This window comes from Chiloscyllium punctatum, chromosome 2 (genome assembly GCF_047496795.1).
Source record: "Chiloscyllium punctatum isolate Juve2018m chromosome 2, sChiPun1.3, whole genome shotgun sequence".
Lineage (NCBI taxonomy): Eukaryota > Metazoa > Chordata > Chondrichthyes > Orectolobiformes > Hemiscylliidae > Chiloscyllium > Chiloscyllium punctatum.
The window spans coordinates 15,889,609-15,915,484 of NC_092740.1; the positions used below are offsets into that span (position 1 = coordinate 15,889,609).

The 25,876-nt window shown below is 40.2% G+C and overlaps 1 protein-coding gene across 3 annotated transcripts in view; it reads left to right on the forward strand.

The window, feature by feature from the left end:
• Nucleotides 1-25,876, forward strand: part of rgs12b (regulator of G protein signaling 12b) — a 275,051-nt gene that overhangs the window by 62,418 nt on the left and 186,757 nt on the right. For all 3 annotated transcript variants that reach the window (XM_072594296.1, XM_072594306.1, XM_072594315.1), the window contains exon 3: nucleotides 10,842-10,961. In XM_072594296.1, the coding sequence (XP_072450397.1) occupies nucleotides 10,842-10,961 (120 nt within the window). The remainder of the gene's footprint in view (nucleotides 1-10,841; nucleotides 10,962-25,876) is intronic.

Sequence of the window (25,876 nt, forward strand, 5' to 3'; positions counted from 1 at the left end):
TGATTATAATAAACTGGAGGTCACCCAAAACTCTGCCACCCATGCCCATGCTTGCACCAATTTCTATTTGCTTATCACCCCTGAGCACAATGATCAACATTCGCTCCCAGTTAATCAAAGTCTTGGTTTAAAAATTTTCTATCCTCGTTTACACATCTCTCCTTGCCGTCATCTCTATCTCCTCCACCCATATTCTGAAACATATCTGCAATACTCTAGTTCTATACTGTTTTTGAAAGGCAGGAGGACAGTACCTAACATAAGAGAATTGGTAAAGTAATAAAAGATTAGTTTGAAAGAGCCCTACCAAAACTGGAATGAAAGGGTAATGGGGGCAAACTGTCACTAGTTGGAGTCATGCCTGACACATAGGGAGATGGCCGTAGTTGTTGGAGATCAGCCATCTCAGCTCCAGGATATCTCTGCAGGAGTTCCTCTGGGTAGTGTCCTAGGTTCAACCATCTTCAACTGCTTCATCAATAATCTTCCATCATAAGGTCAGAATTCGAGAATGTGTGCTGATGATTGCACAACATTCAGCATCATTTGGGACTCCTCAGATACTGAAGCAGTCCATGTTCAAATGCTACAAGATCTGGACAATAGCCATACTTGAGCTGACAGGTAGCAAGTAACATTTGTGCCACACAAATACCAGGCTATGACCATCACCAATAAAAATCTGTCTAGCCACCTTTATATTGAATGGTTTTACCATCACTGAATCCCCTACTATGAACATCCAGGGGATTATTATTGACCAGAAACCCAACTGGAGTCACCACGTAAACACAGTGACTACAAAAGCAAGTCAGAGACTAGGATTGCTGCAGTGAGTAACTCACTTGATTCCCCAAAGCCTGTCCACCATCTACAAGGGACAAATTAGGAGTGTGATGGAATACTCCCCACTTGCCTGGGTGCATGCAGCTCCAACAACACTCAAGAAGCTTGACATCATTAAGGTCAAAGCAGCCAACTTCATTATTACTGCATTCACAAGCATCCACTCCCTCCACCACTGATGCTCAACAGAAGCATTGTGTAATATCTGCAAGACACACTGCAGAAATTCACTGAAGGTCCTCAGACAGCACCTCCCAAACCCATGACCAGTTCCATCTGGAAGGACAAGGGCAGCAGATACATGGGAACACCACTACCTTCAAGCTCCCCTCCAAACCACTTACCATCCAGACTTGGAAATATATCACCATTCTTTCACTGTTGCTTGTCAAGATCCTGGAATTTCCTCCCTAATTGCGTTGTGGGTCAGTTCACAGCAAATGGACTGCAGTGGTTAAAGAAGACAGCTCATCACCACCTTCTCAAGGACAACTAGGTATAAATGCTGTCCAGCGAGTGACATGTACACCCTACAAATGAATAAAAAAAAGTGCCATTAACTCTGTTTCTCTCAGTGCAGATGCTGTGAGACCTGGAGTAGATTAGATTACTTACAGTGTGGAAACAGGCCCTTCAGCTCAACAAGTCCACACCGATCCACTGAAGTGCAACCAACCCATACCCCTCCACTTAACACTACGGGCAATTTTAGCTTGGCCAATTCACCTGATCTGCACATCTTTGGACTGTGGGAGGAAACTGGAGCAGCCAGAGGAAACCCACGCAGACACAGGGAGAATGTGCAAACTCCACACAGTCAGTCGCCTGAGGCGGGAATTGAACCCGGGTCTCTGGCACTGTGAGGCAGCAGTGCTACCCACTGTGCCACCGTGCTGCCCACCGTACCTGTTGAGTATCTCCAGCACTTTCTGTTTTTATTTCAGAATTTTACTAATATCTGTTAACAAGATTACTGGGAAAGGAAGTTGGATAGTAACTTAGTGGAAAAGGGGTTAAGGAAGCAGGAGGAGGGTCATATGTATAGGTTAATCTTGAAATAGGACATGAGACACAAAGGGGAAAAAGTCAAGGAAAATATGAGTTTGAGATCAATGTTGAACCAAAACTTGTTTTGTTTTGAATTATACTACTTAGTATAGATGATAGATGATAATTCCTTTACATATTGGGGTTATGGGCTAATTTTCTGGAATGCTATTTCCCCTTAATAAAGCACTTTGTATATTTAGTGATATACTCATAATATCCCTACCATTCAAACATTAATCTGCAGAATTCAAGCATGTTATTGAAAATTAATAATATTAAATATTAAGCAAACATTACCTTTACATTTTCACTCCACTAGATGGCACTGCTAAGAAGTGGAAGTGGAATTCAAACTTTATTTTGTAATTTTGTTTAGAAAACTGTGCAAAGAAATTCAGTACTTTTGCTAAGTATGTGGAAGAGCTTTTGAAAGTATCTCCAGAATCTTAGTGTAACAAGCTTATAATGAGCATATTTGTATTCCATCATAGCAACAATTATTTTTTAAATATTTCGTATGCAGCTTTTATTTTTGTGTTTGTAATATTTCTCAGTATTAGTTCAGTTCTCCAAGATATTCCTGTGTTGTTAATTAGGTGTCAGACAAGGTGTAACTATGTTTTATCTCACTTCATTGACCGTGTCGTTGTTTAAGGATCTGTTCTATGGACTGAACCTATTTATTTTACTTGCCAACATAGAGAAGAAAAGCTCTTTATCTATGTATATTTATTTACAGATTTTTAAAATTTTTTTTACATTTTAGCAAAGATCTGGTGACAACTCTCTAATTTTAGGGTTCGAATGAATGTGTGATTAACTTGCAATTTAATTAACATAAGCTTTGGTGAAGAATCAGAAACTGCTCAAGAAACACTATCTAATGAGCACTAGTTTCCATTAAAAGTTGCGTGGACTTCCTTTCCCTATTGTCTTTGTCGAACTTTTGCTGACCAGTTTTCATTGCTTAATTTATATTTTGTGCCTTTCTATCTTTTTCTATTAAAAATTATGTCTTAAACAATATAGATCTTTTCCTATCAGATGACTAGTTTAATCCAGTAGCTTCCAAAACATTTTCTATATAATTTTTAATGGGGAATACTAAAGATCTGCAGCAAACCGAGTGAAATTCAAAGGTTAGTACTCCACGCCCACATTTGTTCTGTAGCATTTGTGAATTGGGGGAATTATATTTCATAAATATAATTTGGGGGCGGCACAGTGGCACAGTGATTCGCACTGCTGCCTCACAGCCCCAGTCATCTTGGATGACTGTCAGTGTGGAGTTTGCACATTCTCCGCGTATCTCCATTAGTTTCCTCCTGGTGCACCGGTTTCCTCCCACAATCTAAAGATGCGCAGGTCAGGTGAATTGGCCGTGCTAAATTGACCATAATGTTCAGAGTAAATGTAGGAGAATGGGTCTGGGTGGGTTACTCTTCGGAGGGTCACTGTGGACTTGTTGGGCTGAAGGGCCTGTTTCCATACTGTATGGAATCTAATCTAAAGAAAAGCAGATGATAGAGCTATGGTTGTCATGTGTAAAGTAGAAGCTGGAATTTGTTCATCAGATTGTTCAACATAGCTTGACCAGACATTTATATCAATTAGAAACTCAGTACTTATTTTGCATTGAATTTTGTTTCTGTCATTAGTCAAAATGGAGATGATGGGCAGCCAATTTTAGTAATCTTTGATGATTGGGATCCAAGAGTTGGTTGCTTTCACTTTGTTTCCCCCAGTTTCTGTACAAACTTATTTCTCTTGTATAGAGTCAGAGGGTCATACAGCATGAACAGCCTGTTCGGTCCAACTAATCCACGCTGACCATGTTCCCAAACTAAACTAATCCCACCTGCCTACATTTGGCCCATAGCTCTCCAAACCTTTCCAATTTATGTACTTATCTAAATGTCTTTTAAACATTCTAACTGTACCTGCGTCCACCACTTCCTCTGACAGTTCATCCCACACACACACACCACACTCTGTGTAAAAAACGTTACCCCTTACGTCCTTTTTAAATCTTTCTCCCCTTAAAGATGATTCCCCTTAGTTTTGAACTTCCCCACCTTAGGGAAAAGACCTTTGCTATTCACCTTATCTATGCTCCTCATGATTTTATAAACCTCTATAAGATTGCCTCTCAACTTCCTACACTCCAATGAAAGAAGTCCTAGCCTATTTTTATAACTATTTTACAACCATTCCTGGCAACAATCTTTTCTGAACTCTCTCCAATTTAATAATATCCTTCCTATAACAGGGCAACCAGAACTGCACACAGTACTCTAGAAAAGGCCCCACTCAACATGATGCCCCAATTCCTATATGTTCTGTTCTGGTCACCTCATTATGGGAAGGATGTGGAAGCTTTAGAGAGAGTGCAGAGGAGATTTACCAGAATGCTGCCTGGACTGGAGGGCATGTCTTACGAAGAAAGATTGAGGGAGCTAAGGCTTTTCTCATTAGAGCAAAGAAGGATGAGAGATGACTTAATGATAATGAGAGGCATAGATAGAGTGTATAGCCAGAGACCTTTTCCCAGGGCAGAAATGGGTATCACAAGGGGACATAATTTTGAGGTGATTAGAGGAAAGTTTAGAGGAGATGTCAGAGGTGGGTTCTTTACACAGAGAGTGGTGGGTGCGTGGAATGCACTGCCAGCAGTGCTAGGAGAGTCAGATACATTAGGGACAGTTTGTGATTCTTGGAGAGGTACATGGATGATTGTAAAATGTAGGGTATGTAGGTTAGTTTGATTTTAGAGTAGGATGAAAGATTGGCACAACAATGAGAGCCGAAGGGCCTATACAGTGTTGTACTAATCTGTGAACCTGTAGGTTTCCCTGTTTTACAGCACTACCCAGGGCCCTAATCAATCGTATAAGTCCTGCCCTTGTTTCTTTTACCAAAATGCAGCATCTCCCATTTATCTAGATTAAACTCTGTGTTCAGATAAGGTTATAGATTTGCTATCTGGGGAATAACAAGTATGAACCTGTGCCCTAGCATGCCTTAGCACATCAGCATTGCAGTGTAAAATAAATTAATCATAACATTTAAAATATGCCTTTTAAAATTCTTCTCTGGTAATAAAAATAATGAAAACAAAGCATTCAGTACAAGATGGCTCTTTTCCCTTTTTTACCTAACACTATCCCTGTGGTTATTACATTTTTGTTCTTCATGGAGATCTTGTAAAAATATAATTGACTTTGGTGATTCTTTTAAGTGCTCTTCCAAGTTATCCATTTAAATTCAGAATTGTATTCCCTAACTTCCTCAGTTTCCAATCCAGTAACCTAAACTCGGTGAAATCAAATGTATCTAAAGAAATGCTGGACATTATTCTGATAGTTCATTTAACTTTCTCAGTTTTCTAATCTTTCTATATTTTTCTTAGGACACTTGCTAGCATTATTTTGTACTTTAGATACAGTGGTTTTAGAGGCCTTATTATTTGATTGCATATGTTTCTCTTTGAGAAAATTGGGCTGTTTCCTTCAGAAAGGAGCAGATTACAGGATACATGATTTAGGCATTTAAAATTATGAAGGAATGAGGCATGGTAGATGGAATACAATCTATTTCTAATAGGTAAGAAAACACAGATATAAAATTACAAACATTCAAACAATGACAGTCAGGAAAAGACCCTTTGGTATGTCTAACAGTTAAAGCTAGTTCAGAAGATCACTCTGGATCTGATCATTCTAAGCTGTATCTATCTTTCATATAATGTGATATCCCACAACCAGAAAAAGGACTTACTGTTTTTTGAAGAAATGCAGCCATCTGCTGCCTGCCAGTCAAGGTGACAGCCCGTTCCAAACTCCTCATTCCTGATGAAAGGCTTCTGCCTGAAACATTGACTCTCCTGCTCCTCGGACGCTGCCTGGCTTGCTGTGCTTTTCCAGTGCCACACTTTTTGAGCTTGTTCCAAAGATTCATTGTTCTCTGGGAAACGAATCAACTTGTGACATTGATTCCAGATCTAGTCATAGCTGACTTAAAATTCTGAACCCTAGTCCTTCATAATCTAATTATTTGAATAAACCTTCTACTGTGATTTTATGATTCTTATGAACCTTGATCTAAATGTACATTCATAAATCTAATTTCCTAATGTGTGGACTTCCAGCTGTTTTAGCTTATCCTGATAGCTAAAATGCTTTTATCCAGGAATTAATTTAGTATTCTTTCTCTGAATCCTTTCTGAATCTTCTAAATTATCAACCATTTCAGACTTGACCAGTGACTGGTGGAAGCATTTGGATAAGAAATTTAACAGGAGAGGAGAAATGTTACATACTCAGTGATAAGTGGAAACTCTGTTCATGTGACAATGCTTTGAGGGTCTTGCCACAGAATCGGTTTATGTCTGTCTAACCGAGGTCCTTTATACCTGGTAATTATGTAGTCATTGTCGATATTCAAACCTATCTGGTTCATTTTTGTTCTTTTGTGAAGGAAATCTACCATCCTTATCATCATACATATGACTCAGACCAATATGTTTGTCTCATAACTAACCTCTAAGCATATAGGAATTTGTAATAAATGTTGGTCTAGCCATGAATGTCACATCCCATGAATGAAACATAGAAAGTATTTACTTTGTGATCAATTTTGTGTTGGCGATGCTTGGACATGAGCTTTCTATTCCATCCCAGTGGATGATTGAACATAGAACATTACAGCACAATACATGCTGTTTGGCCTTTGATGTTGCTCTGATCTGTGAAACCAACCTGAAGCCCATCTAACCTATACTATACCATTATTATCCATATGTTTGTCCAATGACTATTTAAATGTCGTTCCTTCTTCCCTCTAATGAAAATAGCCTCAAGTCTCCCAGCCTTCCCTCTTAAGACCTTCCCTCCATACCAGGCAACATCCTAGTAAGTCTCCTCTCTGTTCAGGAATGAAGCAGTTGGTGGATTCAACGTAGAACCCACTCCCCTTTTTGCAACAATCAATGTTAAAGTTTAAATATCCAGCCACGTAACCAGTCACTTTCTGTGAAAGGGCAAAATATATAATGTAGGTGTGGGAGATCTTTAAGGAGGGTAAGGAGATGCAGAGGTGACAAATGGTTGAGGAGTCGGGGGGTGGCAGGTGCGTAAGGTTAGACCATTTGAAAGTGTTAAGGTTGCAGGTAAGTAAAAGATTTGGGTGGCAGGTAGTTGAGAGGATTAGAGTGCCTGTTCAGTGAGAGAGTCGGGCAATATATGGATAGTAAGGTGATTGAGTAAATTCAGTTTCAACAACACTCCAGAATCTTGACACTTTACAGGATAAAGCAGCCTGCTTGAAAGGCATTTCGTCCCCCACCTTCAATATTCACTCTCCTCACCGTGTGTGCACTGTAGTAGTAGTGTGTATCATCTACAAGATGCACTGCAGTAACTCACCAAGGTACTTGCTGAACTCATGTGTTCCAAACCTGTGGCCTCCTCTACCTAGAAGATACATGAGAATCTCAACACTCACAGATTCCCCTCCCACACACGACATCAGAATTCCTTCATTGTCACCAGGTTACAATATTGGAATTTATTTACTAACAGCACTGTAGATATACCTACACACCAAAGACTGCAGCAGTTCAAGAAGGACAAAGGTTAAAAATTACACAACAACAGGTTGTAGTCCCACACAACACCAGGTTATAGTCTAGCAAGTTTATTTGGAAGTACAAGCTTTCGGAGCAGTGCTCCTTCATCAGGTAGCTAGTAGGGCAGGATCACAGGACACAGAATTTATAGTACAAGATCAAAGTATCATACAACTGTTACAATGAGTAAACCTACATTGCTGTTAACTTTGTAATCACTTTGATTGGTTTGCAGGTTTTGATTCATTAATATGTAAATCCCAGAACTTTTTTCAAGTCATATTCCTGAGATAACTTAAGGTTTTTAAAAAAAGGTGACATCTAAGCTCAGACAATGCTTAAAGGTGTGAGACTAGCGTCTGTCTGTATTCCAACCTTGAGTCAGAACTGGTTCCATTTCCAAAGTAGATGTTTATTAAATGTCACATGGACTGACTGCCAATAGATGGTGTGCTTTTTAAACAAAGGAGAATGTATCTGCAAATACAAATCTGCAAATGCAAATTCATCCCATAGACACACATGTGTGTGTGTGAATGAGAGAGAGAGTATGTGGTGGTCGTGGTGGGGGTGGGGGGGGTATGGGCATGTGAGTGTAGGAGGTATGTGTGTCTGACAAAGCATGTGTATGAGAGAGAGTCTGCATGAGTGTGTAAGTGTGATTGTGTGTAAAAATAAGCTTGTATACCGTAGTGTGACATGAACCCAAGATCTTGGTTGAGGCCGTGCTCGTGGGTACTGAACTTGGCTATCAGTTTTTGCTTGGCAACTCTGCGTTGTTGCGTATTCCAAAGTCCGCCTTGAGCGCTGAAGTGTTCCCCGACTGGAAGGAAAGGCAGTTCAAGAAGGCAGTTCACCATGTCCTTTTTTAGGGCAATTAGGGATGATGATAGGTTCTGGCTTAGCCAACATCACCCCCCAACCCGAGAATGAATAATTAAATAAAAAGGTGCCAGACAGTTGAGGGGTTGTCAGATGGGTGGAGGTGGATGAATGTTTATGGTAGCACTATGGATTAGGTGCTAGGATGGCAGTGGATTGGCAAATGGGTTAGGGTAGCAGGTGGGTGAGGTGGCAGGGTACCAGATATATGCACAAGTGTTTAGGATAAGTTGAAGGTAGAAGGATGTTGTCGTGGTTCTGTTCGCCGAGCTGGGAATTTGTGTTGCAGACGTTTCGTCCCCTGTCTAGGTGACATCCTCAGTGCTTGGGAGCCTCCTGTGAAGCGCTTCTGTGCTGTTTCCTCCAGCATTTATAGTGGCCTGTCTCTGCTGCTTCCGGTTGTCAGTTCCAGCTGTCCGCTGTAGTGGCTGGTATATTGGGTCCAGGTCGATGTGTTTGTTGATAGAATCTATGGATGAGTGCCATGCCTCTAGGAATTCCCTGGCTGTTCTCTGTTTGGCTTGCCCTATAATGGTAGTGTTGTCCCAGTCGAATTCATGTTACTTGTCGTCTGTGTGTGTGGCTATTAAGGATAGCTGGTCATGCCGTTTCATGGCTAGTTGGTGTTCATGTATACGGATCGTTAACTGTCTTCCTGTTTGTCCGATGTAGTGTTTTGTGCAGTCCTTGCATGGGATTTTGTACACTACGCTAGTTTTGCTCATCTTGAGTATCGGGTCCTTCGTTCTGGTGAGTTGTTGTCTGAGCGTGGCTGTTGGTTTGTGTGCTGTTATGAGTCCTAGTGGTCGCAGTAGTCTGGCTGTCAGTTCGGAAATGCTCCTGATGTATGGTAGTGTGGCTAGTCCTTTGGGTTGCGGCATGTCCTCGTTCCGTCGTCTCTCCCTTAGGCATCTGTTGATGAAATTGCGAGGGTATCCGTTTTTGGCGAATACCTTGTATAGGTGTTCCTCTTCCTCTTTTTGCAGTTCTGGTGTGCTGCAGTGTGTTGTGGCCCTTTTGAATAATGTCCTGATGCAACTTCGTTTGTGTGTGTTGGGGTGGTTGCTGTTTGGTTGCAAGCCAAACAGAGAACAGCCAGGGAATTCCTAGAGGCATGGCACTCATCCACAGACTCTATCAACAAACACATCGACCTGGACCCAATATACCGGCCACTACAGTGGACAGCTGGAACTGACAACCGGAAGCGGCAGAGACAGGCCACTATAAATGCCGGAGGAAACAGCACAGAAGCGCTTCACAGGAGGCTCCCAAGCACTGAGGATGTCACCTAGACAGGGGACGAAACGTTTGCAAGACAAATTCCCAGCTCGGCGAACAGAACCACAACAACGAGCACCTGAGCTACAAATCTTCTCCCAAACTTTGAGTAGAATGATGTGTCATAGGTGGTGCAAGAATAACTAGACTGGTAATTTTTGAATTCTAGAGAAATGTTTGAGGGCATGGGTTTGAATCCCACAATGACAGATGGTAACATTGATAACCTGAAACTTTAACTGTGATGTTTCTCCACAGATGCTGTCAGACCTGCTGAGCTTTTCCAGCAATTTCTATTTCTATTTCTGATTTCCAGCATCCACAGTTCTGTTGGTTTTTGTGACAGATGGTAAAATTTGATTTCAACAAGAACCTAGAATTAAAAAAAATTAGACTAATGGTGATCGTGTAACCACTGTTGATTGTCAGGAAAAATCTATCTGATACACTGTGTTCTTTAGGAAAAGCAGTTTTGTCATCCTTAACAGGTGGCTACATGGGAATGTTTCATTGGACCAAGGAGGTGTTCGGATATGTAGATGTTTAGATTGGGCTGTAAGGATTGTTGACAGGTGGGGATTTGGTTGGGGGTATGAGCATGTCAGGCCAGATTGTATGTAAGGTGTTGGGTAGGAGTATGATTCAGAAAATAAGGTGATTTAGGTCAGGTTGAGTGGGTTGTCAGGGCATGGGAGAGGGTCACAGGATTTATGGTTGAGAGGATTCATGTTGTGTTAGGTACTGAGTTTAATAGTCTACCTGGAAATTAGAGTAGATTTTTGATTCTCTAACTTTTCCCGAGTAAGTATTAAGTTTCATTGAGTTAAAATCCTCAAATTGTGTGACACTTAAGGGCCTTATTAGGATAATATCCCATTGGAATTTTAAATCACCGGAGCGAAGATTTTCTCATGTTGGGTTTTCTACATAGTTCTGATGTAGCTTTCATTGATCATGCTGCAGAAATGACTATCTGGCCACTGGAGTATCAGAGCCATTAACTCTGCTTCTCTCTTTGCAGTATTTTGCTTTTAAACTTCATTTTCATGGTCTATTTCATGCAACACATTTTTCCACTAAGTTATTGAGAAAGTTTTCTTTTCAATTTTACCAATTAAAGTGTAAAACTGATACCATATTTTGTTTAATTTTACAGGGCACAAAGTTTTCTGGGAATTCAGTTGGATTTCCTCAAGCTCTCCAGCGTTCTTCTGTTCGGCGATCATATGGGAGATCGAAACGTTTCAGTATAACCCGCTCCTTGGATGATTTAGAGGTAAATTTAAAAATTCTAAGATCCAAAGAACTCTATGATCCAATGCAGATATAAAATATTTTGACAATAGTACAAGTTTTAATTCCTGAATGTAAACCCCAAAATTCTCAGATGCTTTTCATTGCTAGACCTCATTGCTATCCCCCAGGTAATAGCCAAATTTGAAAAGAAGTTGAGTAAAGGCTCATCGTCATGATTCATGCAAATTATGGAGGGAAATCAATATAGTCATTTCCCAGAGGCTGGGGTAATGTGGAATTTAGGAGAGTTTTGTATTTGAGATAAGAGAGTTAAAGTGACAGAGGTTCAAAATAGAAAGGTTTTTAGAAAATACTTTGGTCATTAATTATTTGGCAGCTTTCATTTATTATAACAATCATTTGCTTCCTAACTAGTGCAAGCAATATTACTGTGAGGTGGTGTTGGATCAGAAAGCTTAACTTTACTTGAATTTATATTTTGTGCTTCCTGGTTTGTGTTGAGTGCATTTGATCAAGCTTCCTCCTGCCATGTACTGCAGCCTCAAATCTGTCTCATTTAGATGACAACCCTCTTCATTGAGGTCTTTCAGCAGTGTTGCAATTTAGACATTTAAAAACAAATCTTAAATGAAGAATGAAGTAAACTTACAACATTTCCAAGGGAATTTGACCTCTCCTAAATTAAATTTCCAGTATATTGTTGTGCGTACTTTGAAATATAAGGCATCTTGAGAAAGTTTGTTGAGAAACCTACTGCTGACAATTAAAATTTGCCTTTTTAAACACCCGTTTGCCTCTAGAAGAGTGGGCAAAATAAATATAAACATTCAGGCTCGAGCTTGGGACTGGATTGTGTCTTTAGGTAATTGGACAAAGCTGCTTAACAATCTAAAATATCTAATCTTAAAACTATTTGCCTGACATTTTCAGTTTAGTCCTAGATGTACAATAAACATGAAAGATCAGCAGCAACTTTATTTAATTATATGAATTTAGCTACTTGTAACTGTGCTTTGCCCTACTGTACAAATACTTCTCATTGTCAGTAGAGTATGTGGTCCAAATATTGAAAATTCCCTCCTGTGGAAATACTGAAATTCCCATTCTTTGATTTCATGGTTTAAAGTATCCCTGTTTCTGCCCTGAAAAGCTGAATAAATCTATTTAGTAGATATAAAATAACACTGTGTTGAGTACAAATTGTTTTTGTTTTAAATTTATATATTTTTTAAAAAAGGTAACCATCGCAATTTAATTGTTTACAAATTTGTAGTACTCTGCAATAATAGACTGATGAACTGTAATTAAAGAGTTGGGACTCTTCATTTTTGATTATAATTTTCAATATTGAAAACCTTTGCAAATAGTCTTGCCATAGCCTGTCTAATGATAAAAAAATGGGGTGATTACTTTGCTGGGATTAATACAGCAAGCTCCCAGCAGTGAGAGGGAGATAGAGGATCACATGTGTAGACAAATCACAGGAAGGTGTGAGCGAAACAGGATTATGGAAGTATGGGAATTCAACTTTGTGAGTATTAACTGGGATTGCCTTAGTGTAAAAAGATTTATGGGTGGAATTTTTAAAGTGCATCTAAGAGACCTTTTTGTGCCAAGGCATAGATAATCCTACTAGAGAGGGGACAGAGCTAAACCTAATCCTCGGGAATGAAGCCGGATAAGTGGTTGAAGTTCAGTGGATGAGCATTTTGGGGATAGTGACCATAACTGGAAAGGGGTAAGAGTAGCACAGAAGTTACGTGTTTAAATTGAGGAAGGCCAATTTTAACATCATCAGACACAATCTTAGACTGGGAGCAGATAAATTTACATTTTAGTACTCTGGTGGAATACATCCCAGGGTACTAAAAGAGATGGTGGGAGAAATAGCAAGTGCTTTTGTGGTAATTTTCCAAAATTCGCTAGACTCTCGGATTATACCCGAACCACATGCAAAATGACTTGGGGAATAAGAAAATTTGGGAAGTAAAGATGTGGCTAAGGGAGTCGTGTGGGAAAGAGGAGTTCCATTTCATGGGGCATTGGCATCAGTTTTGGAACAGAAGGGATCTGTACCAATGTCTCCACCTGAACCGATCTGGAACCAGCATGCTAGCGGAAAGCATAAATAAGGTAGTCACTAGGACTTAAACTAGTGAGTTCGAGGGAAGGGAAGGGGAAAATGGCAGGAAGTATGATGGTAAATAAAAAGGTTAGCATGTGTGCAGGAGGGTTTAACTACAAGAGTAGACTATGAAAGAAGTAAGAAGGAAGGATAACTCAGGAGACATTATTAGAGATGTTGTAAATCATGAGGTATGCAAACTAGCATAAAGGCACTTCACCTGAATATTGGTAGCATTCGTAACAAGGTTGATGAGTCAACGGCACAAATCATCGCAAATGAATATGATTTAGTAGCCATTATAGAGACATGGTTACAGGTCGCGACTGGGAGTTAAATAACCAGGGGTACCAGACTCTTGAGAAGAGTAGACAAGAAGATAAGGGAGATGATGTACATTCAAGGGCAACATCAGGGCAATGCTGAGAGGTGACATAGGTTCTATAGAGAATAAGGTTGAATCTATTTGGGTGGAAATTAGAAATTCTAAGAAGAAAAGGTCACTGATAGGCATAGTCTATAGGCCACCAAATAATAATATCACGTTGGGCCGGACAATAAACAAAAAAAAGATTAATGCCTATAAACATAGTAGGGTAATTATTGGGTCGAACCAGCTCAGTAAGGGTAGCCTTGAGAAGGTGTTCATTGAGTGTATTCACAATAGTTTCTTGAACAGTATACAGTGGAACCAACAAGGGAACAAGCTATCCTAGATCTGGTCCTGTGTAATGAGACAGGAATAATTAATGATCTCATAGTTAGGGATCCTCTTTGAAGGAACGATCACTGTGTGGTTGAATTTAAAATACAGATGGAAGATATGAAGCTAAAATCCAATATCAGGGTCCTGGGCTTAAACAAAGGAGGCCACAATAGAATGAGAGAACACTTGGTTAAAGTAGACTGCAAACAAAGACTTTATAGTGAAACAGTTGACGAACAGTGGAGGACTTTCAAAGCAATTTTTCAAAGTGCTCAGCAAAAGTATATTCCAATGAAAAGGAAAGACTATAAGAAAAGGGCTAATGTGCCATGGGTGTCTAAGGAAATAAAGGAGGCTTTCAAATTGAAAGAGAAGGCATACAAAGTGGCCAAGATCAGCAGAAAACTAGAAGACTGGGAAAATTTTAAAGGTCAACAGAAAGCCACAAAAAGAACTCTGAAGAAAAATAAGATAGAACATGAGGAAAAACTAGCACAGAATATAAAGACAGGTAGCAAAAGTTTCTGTAAATATATAAAACAAAAAAGAGTGGCTAAAGTAGACATCGGTCCTGTAGAAGGTGAGAAGGGGCATTTAGTCATTGGTATATGATGAAATGGCCAAAGTATTGAATTGGTATTTTGTCAGTTTTCACAGTGGAGGACACGAATAGCATGCCAGTAATTGATAAAGAGAAGGTAGGTGAGGACCTGGAAACAATCATTATCACGGTAGAAATCATGTTGGACAAGCTAATGGAGCTAAGGATAGATAAGTCTCCTGGCCCTGATGGAATGCATCCCAGGGTACTAAAAGAGATGGCTGGAGAAATAGCAAATGTACTTCTGGTAATTTTCCAAAATTCACTGGACTCTGCAGCAGTTCCAGCAGATTGGAAAATAGCAAATGTGATGCCACTGTTTAAAAAGGACACTAGACAAAATATGGGGAATTATAGACCGGTTAGCTGAACATCTGTAGTGGGGAAGATGTATGAGTCTATTATCAAGGAAGAAATAGTAAGGCATCTAGATAGAAATTGTCCTGTTGGACAGATGCTGCATGGGTTCATGAAGAGCAGGTCAGGCTTAACTAATCTTTTGGAATTCTGTGAAGACATTACGACATTAGGGACCCAGTAGATGTACCTAAATTTCTAAAAGGCCTTTGACATGATGCCGCACAGGAGGCTGCTGCATATGATAAAGATGCATAGTGTTACAGGTAAAGTGTTGGCATAGATAGAGGATTGTTTGACTAGCAGGAAGCAAAGAGTGGGGATAAATGAGTGCTATTCTGGTTGGCAATCCGTAACAAGTGGTGTGCTTCAGGGATCAGTGTTTGGACCCCAATTATTCACAACTTATATAGACGATTTGGAGTTGGGGACCACATGTCGTGTGTCAAAGTTTGCAAATGACACTAAGGTGAGTAGCAGAGCAAAGTGTGCAGAGGATTGTGAAACTTTGCAGAGGAACATAGGTACTTTAAGTGAGTGGGCAAAGGTCTAACAGATGGAATACAGGGTTAATAAATGTGAAATCATCCATTTTGGCAGAAGTAACAGTAAAAAGGACTATTAGGAACAAAGAAAATTACAGCACAAGAATAGGCCCTTCGGCCCTCAAAATCTGTGCCAATCCGGATCCTTTATCAAAACCTGTCACCTATTGTTTAAGGATCAGCTCCATGCCTATTCATGTATCTGTCTAGATACATCTTAAATGACGTTATTGTGCCTGACTCTACCCCCTCCGCTGGCAACGAGTTCCAGGCACCCACCACCCTCTGTGTAAATAACTTTCCATGCATATTTCCTGTAAACCTTTCCCCTCTTATCTTGAATTCATAACCCCTAGTAACTGAGTCCCCCTCTCTGAGAAAAAAGCTTCTTGCTATCTATCCTGTCAATATTTCTCATGGTCTTGTAGACCTCAATGAAGTCTCCTCTCAACTGCTGTCTTTTTAATGAAAATAATCCTAATCTATTCAACCTCTCTTCATAGCTGGCGCCCTCCATATCGGGTAACATCTTGGTGAACCTCCTCTGCATCATCTCCATAGCATCCACACCCATTTAGTAATGTGGTGACCAGAACTGTACGCAGTATTCCAAATATAGCCAAACCAAAGTTATGTACAATTGTAACATGACCTGCCAACTCTTGTACTCAATACCCTGTCTGACGAAGGAAAGCATACCATATGCCTTCTTGAGCACTCTATTGACCTGCATTGCTATCTTCAAGGTACATTGAACACCCAGATCTCTCTGAATATCAATTTTTCCCAGGGCTATTTCATTTACTGTATAGTTTGCTCTTGAATTGGATCTTCCAAAATGCATCACCTTGCATTTGCCCGGATTGAATGCCATGTGCCATTTCCATGCCCAGCGCCCCAATCTATCCATGTTCTGCTGTATTCTGTGACAATCCCCTTCATTATCTGTTACTCCACGAATCTTAATGTCATCTGCAAACTTGCTGATCAGACACCTATACCTTCCTCCAGATCATTTATCACAATCAACAATGGTCCCAACACAAATCCTTTCAGGAACACCACTGGTCACAGTTCTCTATTTTGAAAAACTCTCTTCCACTACTACTCTTTGTATCCTGTTGCCCAGCCAGTTCTCTATCCATCTAGTACACCCTGGATCCCATGTGACTTCACTTTCTCCATCAGTCTACCATGGGGAACTTTACCAAATACCTTACTGAAGTCCATGTATATGACATCTACAGCCCTTCCCTCATTAATCAACTTTGTCACTTTCTCAAACAATTCTATTAAGTTGGTAAGTAATGACCTTCCCTGCACAAAACCATGTTGGCTATCACTGAAATGCCCATTTTCTTCCAAATGTAAATATATCCTATTCCTCAGTATCTTCGCCAGCAGCTTCCCAACCACTAACATCAGACTCACTGGTCTATGCGAGTTTTGAGAAAATTTGTAGCTCAGGTTGAAGTTCTGGATGTAAGTTTGCTCGCTGAGCTGGAAGGTTTGTTCTTAGACGTTTTGTCACCATACTAGGTGACATCATCAGTGAACCTCCGGTGAAGCACTGGTGTTAGTGATCTGCTTTCTATTTATGTGTTTAGGTCTATTATGGTCTATAATTACTTGGATTGTCCCAGCTATTCTTCTTCTATGAGGGGACAAAATTAGCAATTCTCCAGTCCTCTGGGACCTCATCCATGTTCAAGAATGCTGTAAAGATATCTGTTAAAACCCCAGCTATTTCCTCTCTCACTTCCCACAGTAAACTAGGATAGATCCCATTCTGGACCTGGGGAATCCACCTTAATGCCTTTTAGAATACCCAACACTTCCTTCCTCCTTTATGCCGACTTGACCCAAAGTAATTAAACATCTATCCCTAACCTTGATCAATATTGATACAAAGTACTCATTAAGAATCTCACCCATTTTCTCTTACACCATGCATAAATTTCTTCCTTTGTTCTTGAGCCAAAGCTTTCTCTTGAGTCATAGAGTCTTAGAGATATACAGCACGGAAAAAGACCTCTCAATCCAACTCATCCATGCCGACAAAATATCCTAACCTAACCTAATCCCATTTGCCAGCACTTGGCTCTCTAAACTATTGCTATTCATATACCCATCCAGATACCTTTTAAATGCTGTATTGTACAAGCCTCCACCACCTCCTATGGCAGCTCGTTCCAAACTAGCACCTCTTTGTGAAAATGTTGCCCTTTAGATCCCTTTTATATCTTTCCCTCTCACCCTAAACCTACGCCCTCTAGTTCTAGACTCCCCCACCCCAGAGCAAATACCTTGCCTATTTATCCTATCCATGCCCCTCATGAAGTCCTGCTCTGATTTGCTTTTCCAGCATGTCACATTTATCTAAATTAAACTCCATTGCCACTCTTCAGGCCATTGGCCTATCTGATCAAGATCCCATTGTATTCTGCTTTAACTCTCTTCACTGTCCACAACACCTCCAATTTGGTGTTATCTGCAAACTTACTGACTATACCTCCTATGTTCACATCCAAATCATTTATACAAATGACAAAAAGCAGTGGGCCCAGCACTGATCCTTGCTGACCTCTAGTTACCTTCTTGCTCCTTATATATGAATAAAAGGCTTTGGATTTTTGTTAACCTTGTTTGCTAAAGATGTTTCATGACCCCATTTAGCCTTCTTAATTCCTCGTTTCAGATTGGTCCTACTTTCCCAATATTCTTCCAAAGCTTTGTCTGTTTTCAGTGCAATACCTTATGTATGCTTCCTTTCTCCTCTTAGCTAGTCTCATAATTTCACCTGTCATCCATGGTTCCCTAATCTTGGCATTTCTATTCCTCATTTTTACAGGGACATGTCTGGCCTGCACTCTAATCAAGGGAACAGGAGAATCGACGTTTCGGGCATAAGCCCTTCTTCAGGAATCTCCTGAAACGTCGATTCTCCTGTTCCTTTGATGCTGCCTGACCTGCTGCACTTTTCCAGCAACACATTTTTAAGCTCTGATCTCCAGCATCTGTAGTCCTCATTTTCTCCCTGAACTCTAATCAACCTCTCTTTAAAAGCCTCCAACATATCAAATGTGGATTTACCTTCCAATAACTGCTCCCAGTTCACATTGCCTAGCTCCTGTCGAATTTTGCTATAGTTGGCCTTCTCCCAATTTAGCACTCTTCCTTTAGGACCACTCTCGTCTTTGTCCATAAGTATTTTAAAATTTAGGGAATTGTGATTACTGTTTCCAAAGTAATCCCTGACTGAAACTTCAACCACCTGGCTGGGCTCATTCCCAAACACCAGGTCCAGTATGGCCCTTCCCCGAGTTGGACTATTTACATACTGCTCTATAAAACCCTCCTGGATGCTCCTTACAAATTCTGCTCCATCTAACACTAAGTGAATCATAGTCAATGTTGGGAAAATCAAAATCTCCTATCACCACCACCCTGTTGCTCCTACATCTTTCCATAATCTGTTTGCATATTTGTACCTCTATCTCACGCTTGCTATTGGGAGACCTGTAGTACAGCCCCAACATTGTTACCATACCCTTCTTCCTGAAGAAGGGCTTATGCCTGAAACGTCGATTCTCCTGTTCTTTGGATGCTGCCTGACCTGCTGCGCTTTTCCAGCAACACATTTTCAGCTCTGATCTCCAGCATCTGCAGTCCTCACTTTTTCCTCCTATTTCTGAGCTCTGCCCACATTGGCTCACTGCACAAGTCCTCCATAATGTCCTTCTCAGCACAGCTGTGATATCCTCTCTGACCAGTAATGCATCTCCTTCACTGCTTTTACCACCCTCTTTCTCCTGCCTGAAGCATCTACATCCTGGCATATGTAGTTGTGAATCATGCCCATTCCCTCAACCAAGTTTCAGTAATAGCAATAACATCATGCTCCCAGGCACTAATCCAAGCCCTAAGTTCATCTGCCTTACCTAATACACTTCTCACATTAAAACAAATGTACCTCAGACCACCTGTCCCTTTGTGTTCATCATCTGCATCCTACCTGCTCTTTACCTTAGTCACACTGACTTAATGATCTAGTTCCTTTTAGGCTTTAGTTGCTACCTCCTAACTGTCTACTAACCTCCTCATTTGGTTCCCATTTTCCTGCCACATTAGTTTAAATCCTCTCCAATGACGTCATCAGAAACATCCCCTAGGACATTGGTTCCAGTCCCGCCCTGGTGTAGACAGTCCAATTTATAATGGCCCCACCTCCCCCAGAACTGGTCCCAATGTCTCAAAAATCTGAAACCCCTCCCTCCTACACCATCTCTCAAGCCACGCATTCATCTTGCCTATTCTTTCATTTCTACTCTGACTAGCATGTGGCACTGCATGCAGTTTGGTCTCCTTGCTTGAGAAAGGATGTACTGGCACTAGAGGATGTACAAAGGAGGTTCACTTGATTGATTTCAGAATTGAGGGTGTTGGTTTATCAGGAGAGACTGAGTCGACTGGGATTATATTCAATGGAATTTTGAAGATTGAGGGGAGGTAATCTTATAAAAACATAAAATTACGAAGGAAATAGATAAGATAGACATAGAGAGTTTATTTCCACTGGCAGGTGAAACTAGGACAAGAGGGTATAGCCTCAAAATTAGGGAGAGCAGATTTAGGACTGAATTGAGAAGGAACTCCTTCACCCAGAAGGTTGTGAATCTATGGAATTCCCTAAGATGTTTTAAAACCTAAGATAGATTTCTTTTTGAACGAAGAAAGAATTAAGGGTTACAGTGAGAGGGTGGCTGAGGCCATTAAACGATCAGCCATGATCTTATTGAATGGCAGAGCAGGCTCGAAGGGCCAGATGCTCCTAATTCTTACATTCTTATGTTTTTCTGTTCAGTTCCAGCAGATTAGAAAACAGCAAATGTGATGCCATTAAGAAGGGCGAAACACAAAAGATGGGGAATTATAGACCGGTTAGCTTAATTTCTGTAGTGGGCAAGATGTTTGAGTCTGTTATCTAGGAAGAAATAGCAAGGCATCTAGATAGAAATTTCCCATTGGGCCGACGCAGCATCGGTTCATGAAGGGCAGGCCATGCCTATCTAATCTTTTTGTAATTCTGTGAAGACATTAAAAGTATGGTGGACAGCGGGACCCAGTAGATTGGTGTACCTAGATTTCCAAAAGGCCTTCAACAGGTTGCTAGACTTGGTGGGATTGAGGTTCACAAGGAGGACGTGTCAGTAATTCTGGAAAGTGTGAAAAGAGATAAGTCCTCTGGGCTGGATGGTACTTATCCTAGGATTCTCTGGGAAGCCAGGGAGGAGATTGCAGAGCCTTTGGCTTTGATCTTTATGTCACCATTGTCTACAGAAATAGTGCCAGAGGACGGAAGGATAGCAACTGTTGTCCCCTTGTTCAAGAAGGGGAGTAGAGACAACCTTGGTAATTATAGAACAGTGAGCCTTACACTGGTTGTGGGTAAAGAGTTGGAAAAGGTTATAAGAGATAGTGTAGATGAACAGAGAGATCTCGGTGTCCATGCTCATAGATCCCTGAAAGTTGCCACCCAGGTTGAAAGGGTTGTTCAGAAGGCATATGGTGTTTTCACTTTGATTGGTAGAGGGATTGAGTTTCGGAACCATGAGGTCATGCTGCAGCTGTACAGAGCTCTGGTGCAGCCGCACTTGAAGTATTGCGTACAGTTCTGGTCACCACATTATAGGAAGGATGTGGAGGCTTTGGAAAGGGTGCGGAGGAGATTTACTATGATGTTGCCTGGTATGGAGGGAAGGTCTTCTGAGGAAAGGCTGAGGGACTTGAGGCTGTTTTCGTTGGAGAGAAGAAAGTTAAGAGGTAACTTAATTGAGACATATAAGATAATCAGAAGGTTAGATAGGGTGGACAGTGAGAGCCTTTTTCCTCAGATGGTGATAGCTATCACAAGGAACATAGCTTTAAATTGAGAGGTGATAGATATAGGATAGATATCCGAGTTAGTTTCTTTACTCAAGAGTAGTAGGGGTGTGCAACAGTAGTAGACTTGCCAACTTTAAGGCAGAAATGGGAACTGCAGGTTCAAGATTAGAGTGGTGCTGGAAAAGCACAGCAGTTTAGGGAGCATCGAGGTGCAAGAAAATCGACGTTTCAGGCAAAAGCCCTTCATCAGGAATGAGGACATTTAAACGGTCATTGGATAAACATATGTATGAAAATAGAATAGTGTAGGATGGATGGGCTTCAGATTGGTTCCACAGGTCAGCGCACTATCGAAGCCCTAAGCGCCTGTACTACACTGTAATGTTCTAATGTGCCGCATAATAGGCTGCTGCGTCAGGCAAAGATGCATCGCATTATGGGGTAAGTATTAGCATAGATAGTGGATTGGTTGACTAACAGAAAGCAAAGTATGGGGATAAATGAGTGCTGTTGTGTTTGGCAATCAGTAACTAGTGGTGTGCCTCAGGGATCAATGTTGGAAAAGCAATTATTCATAATTTACATAGATGATTTGGAGTTGGGGCCCACGTGTCGTGTGTCAAAGTTTGCAGATGATATTAAGATGAGTGGCAGAGCAAAGTGTGCAGAGGACTGTGAAACAGTGCAGAGGAACATAGATACATTAAATGTGTGGGCAAAGATCTGGCAGATGGAGCACAATGTTAATAAACGTGAAGTCATCCATTTTGGTCGGAATAAAAGTAAAAAGGACTATTACTTGAATGGTAAAATGTTGCAGCATGCTGCTATGCAGAGGGACCTGGGTATCTTTGTGCAGAATTCACAGAAGGTTCGCTTACAGGTACAACAGCTAATTAGGAAGGCAAATGGAATTTTGTCTTTCATTGCTAAAGGGGACTCAGTTTAAAAGTAGGGAGGTTATGTTACAGCTGTACAGCGTGCTGGTGAGGCCACACCTAGAGTCGTGTGTACAGTTTTGGTCTCCTCATTTGAGAAAGGATGTACTGGCAAAGGGGATTGCAAAGGAGGTTCTCTAGATTGATTCCGGAGTTGAGTGTTGGCTTATAAGGAGAGACTGAGCTGACTGTGCTTATATTGAAGAATGAGGGAGGGATCTTATAGAAACATATAAAATTATGAAGGGAATACATAAGATAGACATAGAGAGGATGTTTCCACTGGCAGGTGAAATTAGGACAAGAGGACGTAGCCTCAAAATTTGGGAGAGCAGATTTAGGACTGAATTGAGAAAGAACTTTTTCACCCAGAGGGTTGTGAATCTATGAAATTCCCTGCTCAGTGAAGTAGTTGACGCTACTTCAATAAATGTTTTTAAAGCAGAGATAGATTTTTTTTTGAACAGAGAAGGAATTAAGGGTTACAGTGAGAGGCCACGAAAAGATCGGTCATGGTCTTATTGACTGGTGAAGCAGGCTGGAAGGATCAATGGCCTACTCTTGCTCGTGGTTCTTAGGTTCTTATTTTCTTATGTACGTTTGGAAAGTGGAAGCCTTTTAAAAGTTGTTTGGTGAGCATTAAGGGCCAGTGAATTTCTCTAAGAGTGAAGGGTAAGGTCAGTAAGTCCAGGGAATCCTGGATGTTAAGAGATATTGACAATTTTATAAAGAAAAAAGTATATGTCAGGTACAGTGTATTAAAAACAGAGGAGGCCCTTCAAAAGTATCGAGAGTTAGAGATTGCTTAAAAAGGAAATTAGTAGGACAAAGAGGGACTACAAATTATTTTTTGGCAAATGGGTTAAGGAAAACCCTAGGTCCTTTGAAAAATATATTAACAGTAAGAGGACTATCAGGGAAAGAGTAGGACCTATTAGACATCAAAGGCGCAACCTATCTATGGAGCCAGTGGATGTGGGTGAAGTCTTAAATAAATATTTCTCAACTGTTTTCTAGAGGAGAAAGACATTGTAGCTGGATATTTCAGTTCAGATGGTGAGGTTCTGGAACACATTAAGAGTAATAAGATAGATGTTGAGTGGGCAATCAGATGCATAAATTCCCAGGGTCTGATGAAATGTTTCCCAGGTAGCTATGGGAGGCAAAGGAAGATATTAATACTTCGCTGGCCACAAGTGAAGTGTCAGATAACTGGAAAATAGCTTTTGTGGTTCCTTTGTTCGAGAAGAGCAGGAGAGGTAGGCCAGGAAATTACAGACCAGTTAGTTTGATATCAGTGGTAAAGAAATTATTGGAAAAACTCTGAAATGGGATTAATTAATATTTGGAAAGGTAGGGAAGGATAGTCAGCGCAAATTTGTTAGAGGGAGATCCTGTCTAATTTAATCTTTTTGTAAAGGTGACTAAATATATTGATAAGATTAGTGCAGTTGATGTGGTTTATATCAACTTAAGTGAAGCCTTTGATAAGGTCCCACATGGAAGGGCCAATAAGAGTTCATGGGATCTAAGGCAGATTTGCAAACTGGATCAAATAAGTGGTAATAATTGGTGGTGGAGAGCTGTTCTTGTTATAGGAAGCCTATAACCAGCAGTGTACCATAGGGGTTGGTGCAGGGACCTTTTCCAGCAATTTTGATTTTCTCAGCTTCCATTGAATATGGGATTTGGGACATCATGTTGTGGCTCTGCAGGACATTGGTTAGGCCACTTTTAGAATACTGCATAAAATTCTGGTTGCTCTTCTATAGGAATGATGATGTTAAGCTTGCAAGCGTGTAGAAAAGACCTACAAGAATTTTGCCAGGGTTGGAAGATTTGAGCTATAGGGAGAGGCTGAGTAGGCTGGGACTTTTCTTCCCTGGAATGTCAGAGGTGGAGGGGTGACCTTTGGGATAGAATAAATAGCCAGTGTCTTTTTCCTAGTATGGGGAGTCCAAAGCATGTGCATAGACTTAGCTTGCTGTAAGTTTAAATGGAGTAACGACGATGAACACTGTTAGTTTCTCCATTATTAGTATTGGTGATTGCATCTTACTGGATTATTAAGGTGTGTTATTATACGTTTAAGGTGAGAGAGGAAAGATTTCAAAAGGACCCAAGGAGTAACTACACACAGAGAGTGGTGTGTGTATAGAACAAGCTGCCAGAGGAAGTGATGATGTTAATGTTTTAATTTAAAAGGAGAAATTTGATTTTGCATAAATACGAAATCACTTTTCAAACCCTGATTTATAATGACGTTAGTATGCTGTTAAAAACCTAGTTACACTTCATTCAACAAGATATTACTTCTTCAAGGGTTTTACAGTAAAGCTGAGTTAAAGTGGAATCTTTAATCAATTAACTGGTTACTTTGGCATTGGAGCAGTTTGGGGGTACTCCATTACTGCGCCAGCTGCAATAGCATTAAACCATGCACCGTCCCTTCTGGTTTCTTGCGATATTCTGCATGTGCATAGATTTAGCTTGCTGTAAGTTTAAATGGAGTAACGACGATGAACACTGTTAGTTTCTCCATTATTAGTATTGGTGATTGTAGACCATAAATCTGTCTGTTGCATCTTACTGGATTATTAAAATCTAATAATAAGGTGTGTTATTATAGAGCCTGCATTTAGACATTTAGTTCAATATGTCTGATGATCTGTTACTTTTTTCAAGAAGAATGTTTCTGCACGTTTGAACTGGCAACTACGAATTGACTGATAGGGGAAGCAAAATTTAAATAAATTCCCAACCGATGAGACTTTGATGTTAAAATTTATTGCAGATTCATACTCAAGCACATTTGTTTTCTGATAAACACCTAAATTAGCACATTGCAAAAATGGTAGGTTTGATTCTCCTTCCCCACCTCTTGTCAGCCTAAAGTTGCAATTAAAGATTTAAAAATTCCTTAGTGATGGATTTATTTTTTCCGCTAGTGGTTTTCTTTGCTGAGCATGTTCGTTCAACATTTTGTTGTGCAGCCTGAGGGTATCTTACATGTTGAGTCAGTGAACAGCTGCAGAAATAGTATGTAGTCTGGTCATAGACTACACGGAAGGGAGGATCCAGAGAAACGATTGGAGTGTATCAAACAGAAATATTTTTTTCACTTACCATCTTAAAAAAAGTTGCATGAAGCAGTATATTTTTAAAGTCCATGTGCTGTAATCTGTGCCCACGACATTTTCTGAAAACCTCACAATACATGGAGTATACTTTCACAGACAATCGGGTAAGAAAAACCATTGTTCTTTGCTTGAATCTGGTGTTGGACATAAAGAATATGTTGTAATGTAAATATTTTTAAGATACTTACAATGCTAGCTAGAGTGGGATAGTAAGATGTAAGTAACTACTTTTTGATCATTTGTCATATACTATTAAAAGTAACAGGAAACAAACATTTCTAGAATATGAGATCTGGTTTAAAATTTGATGTATGGTTGGCTGCCAATTAAGCAGTAACTTATGGCTGTTCTTAAATCAGTTTTACTAGATATTGGTATACAGAAAGTATGTACTGAATTTCTAAATATTTAAAAACTTGAGAGTATTCACAGAAAAATAATACTTGCCTTTAAAAAAGTCATTTTCTTTTTATTGATATAACCTATTAAGAAACATTTCTTCGGTTTCATAGAAATTAGAATACATTGTTTAACAGTTTATAATAACTAGTAATTACAGCAGCACTTGTAATGTTTTAACAATATAGTAGGGGGTAGTAATGCATTTCTGTATGACCACCTAAAGGAAAAAGTTCG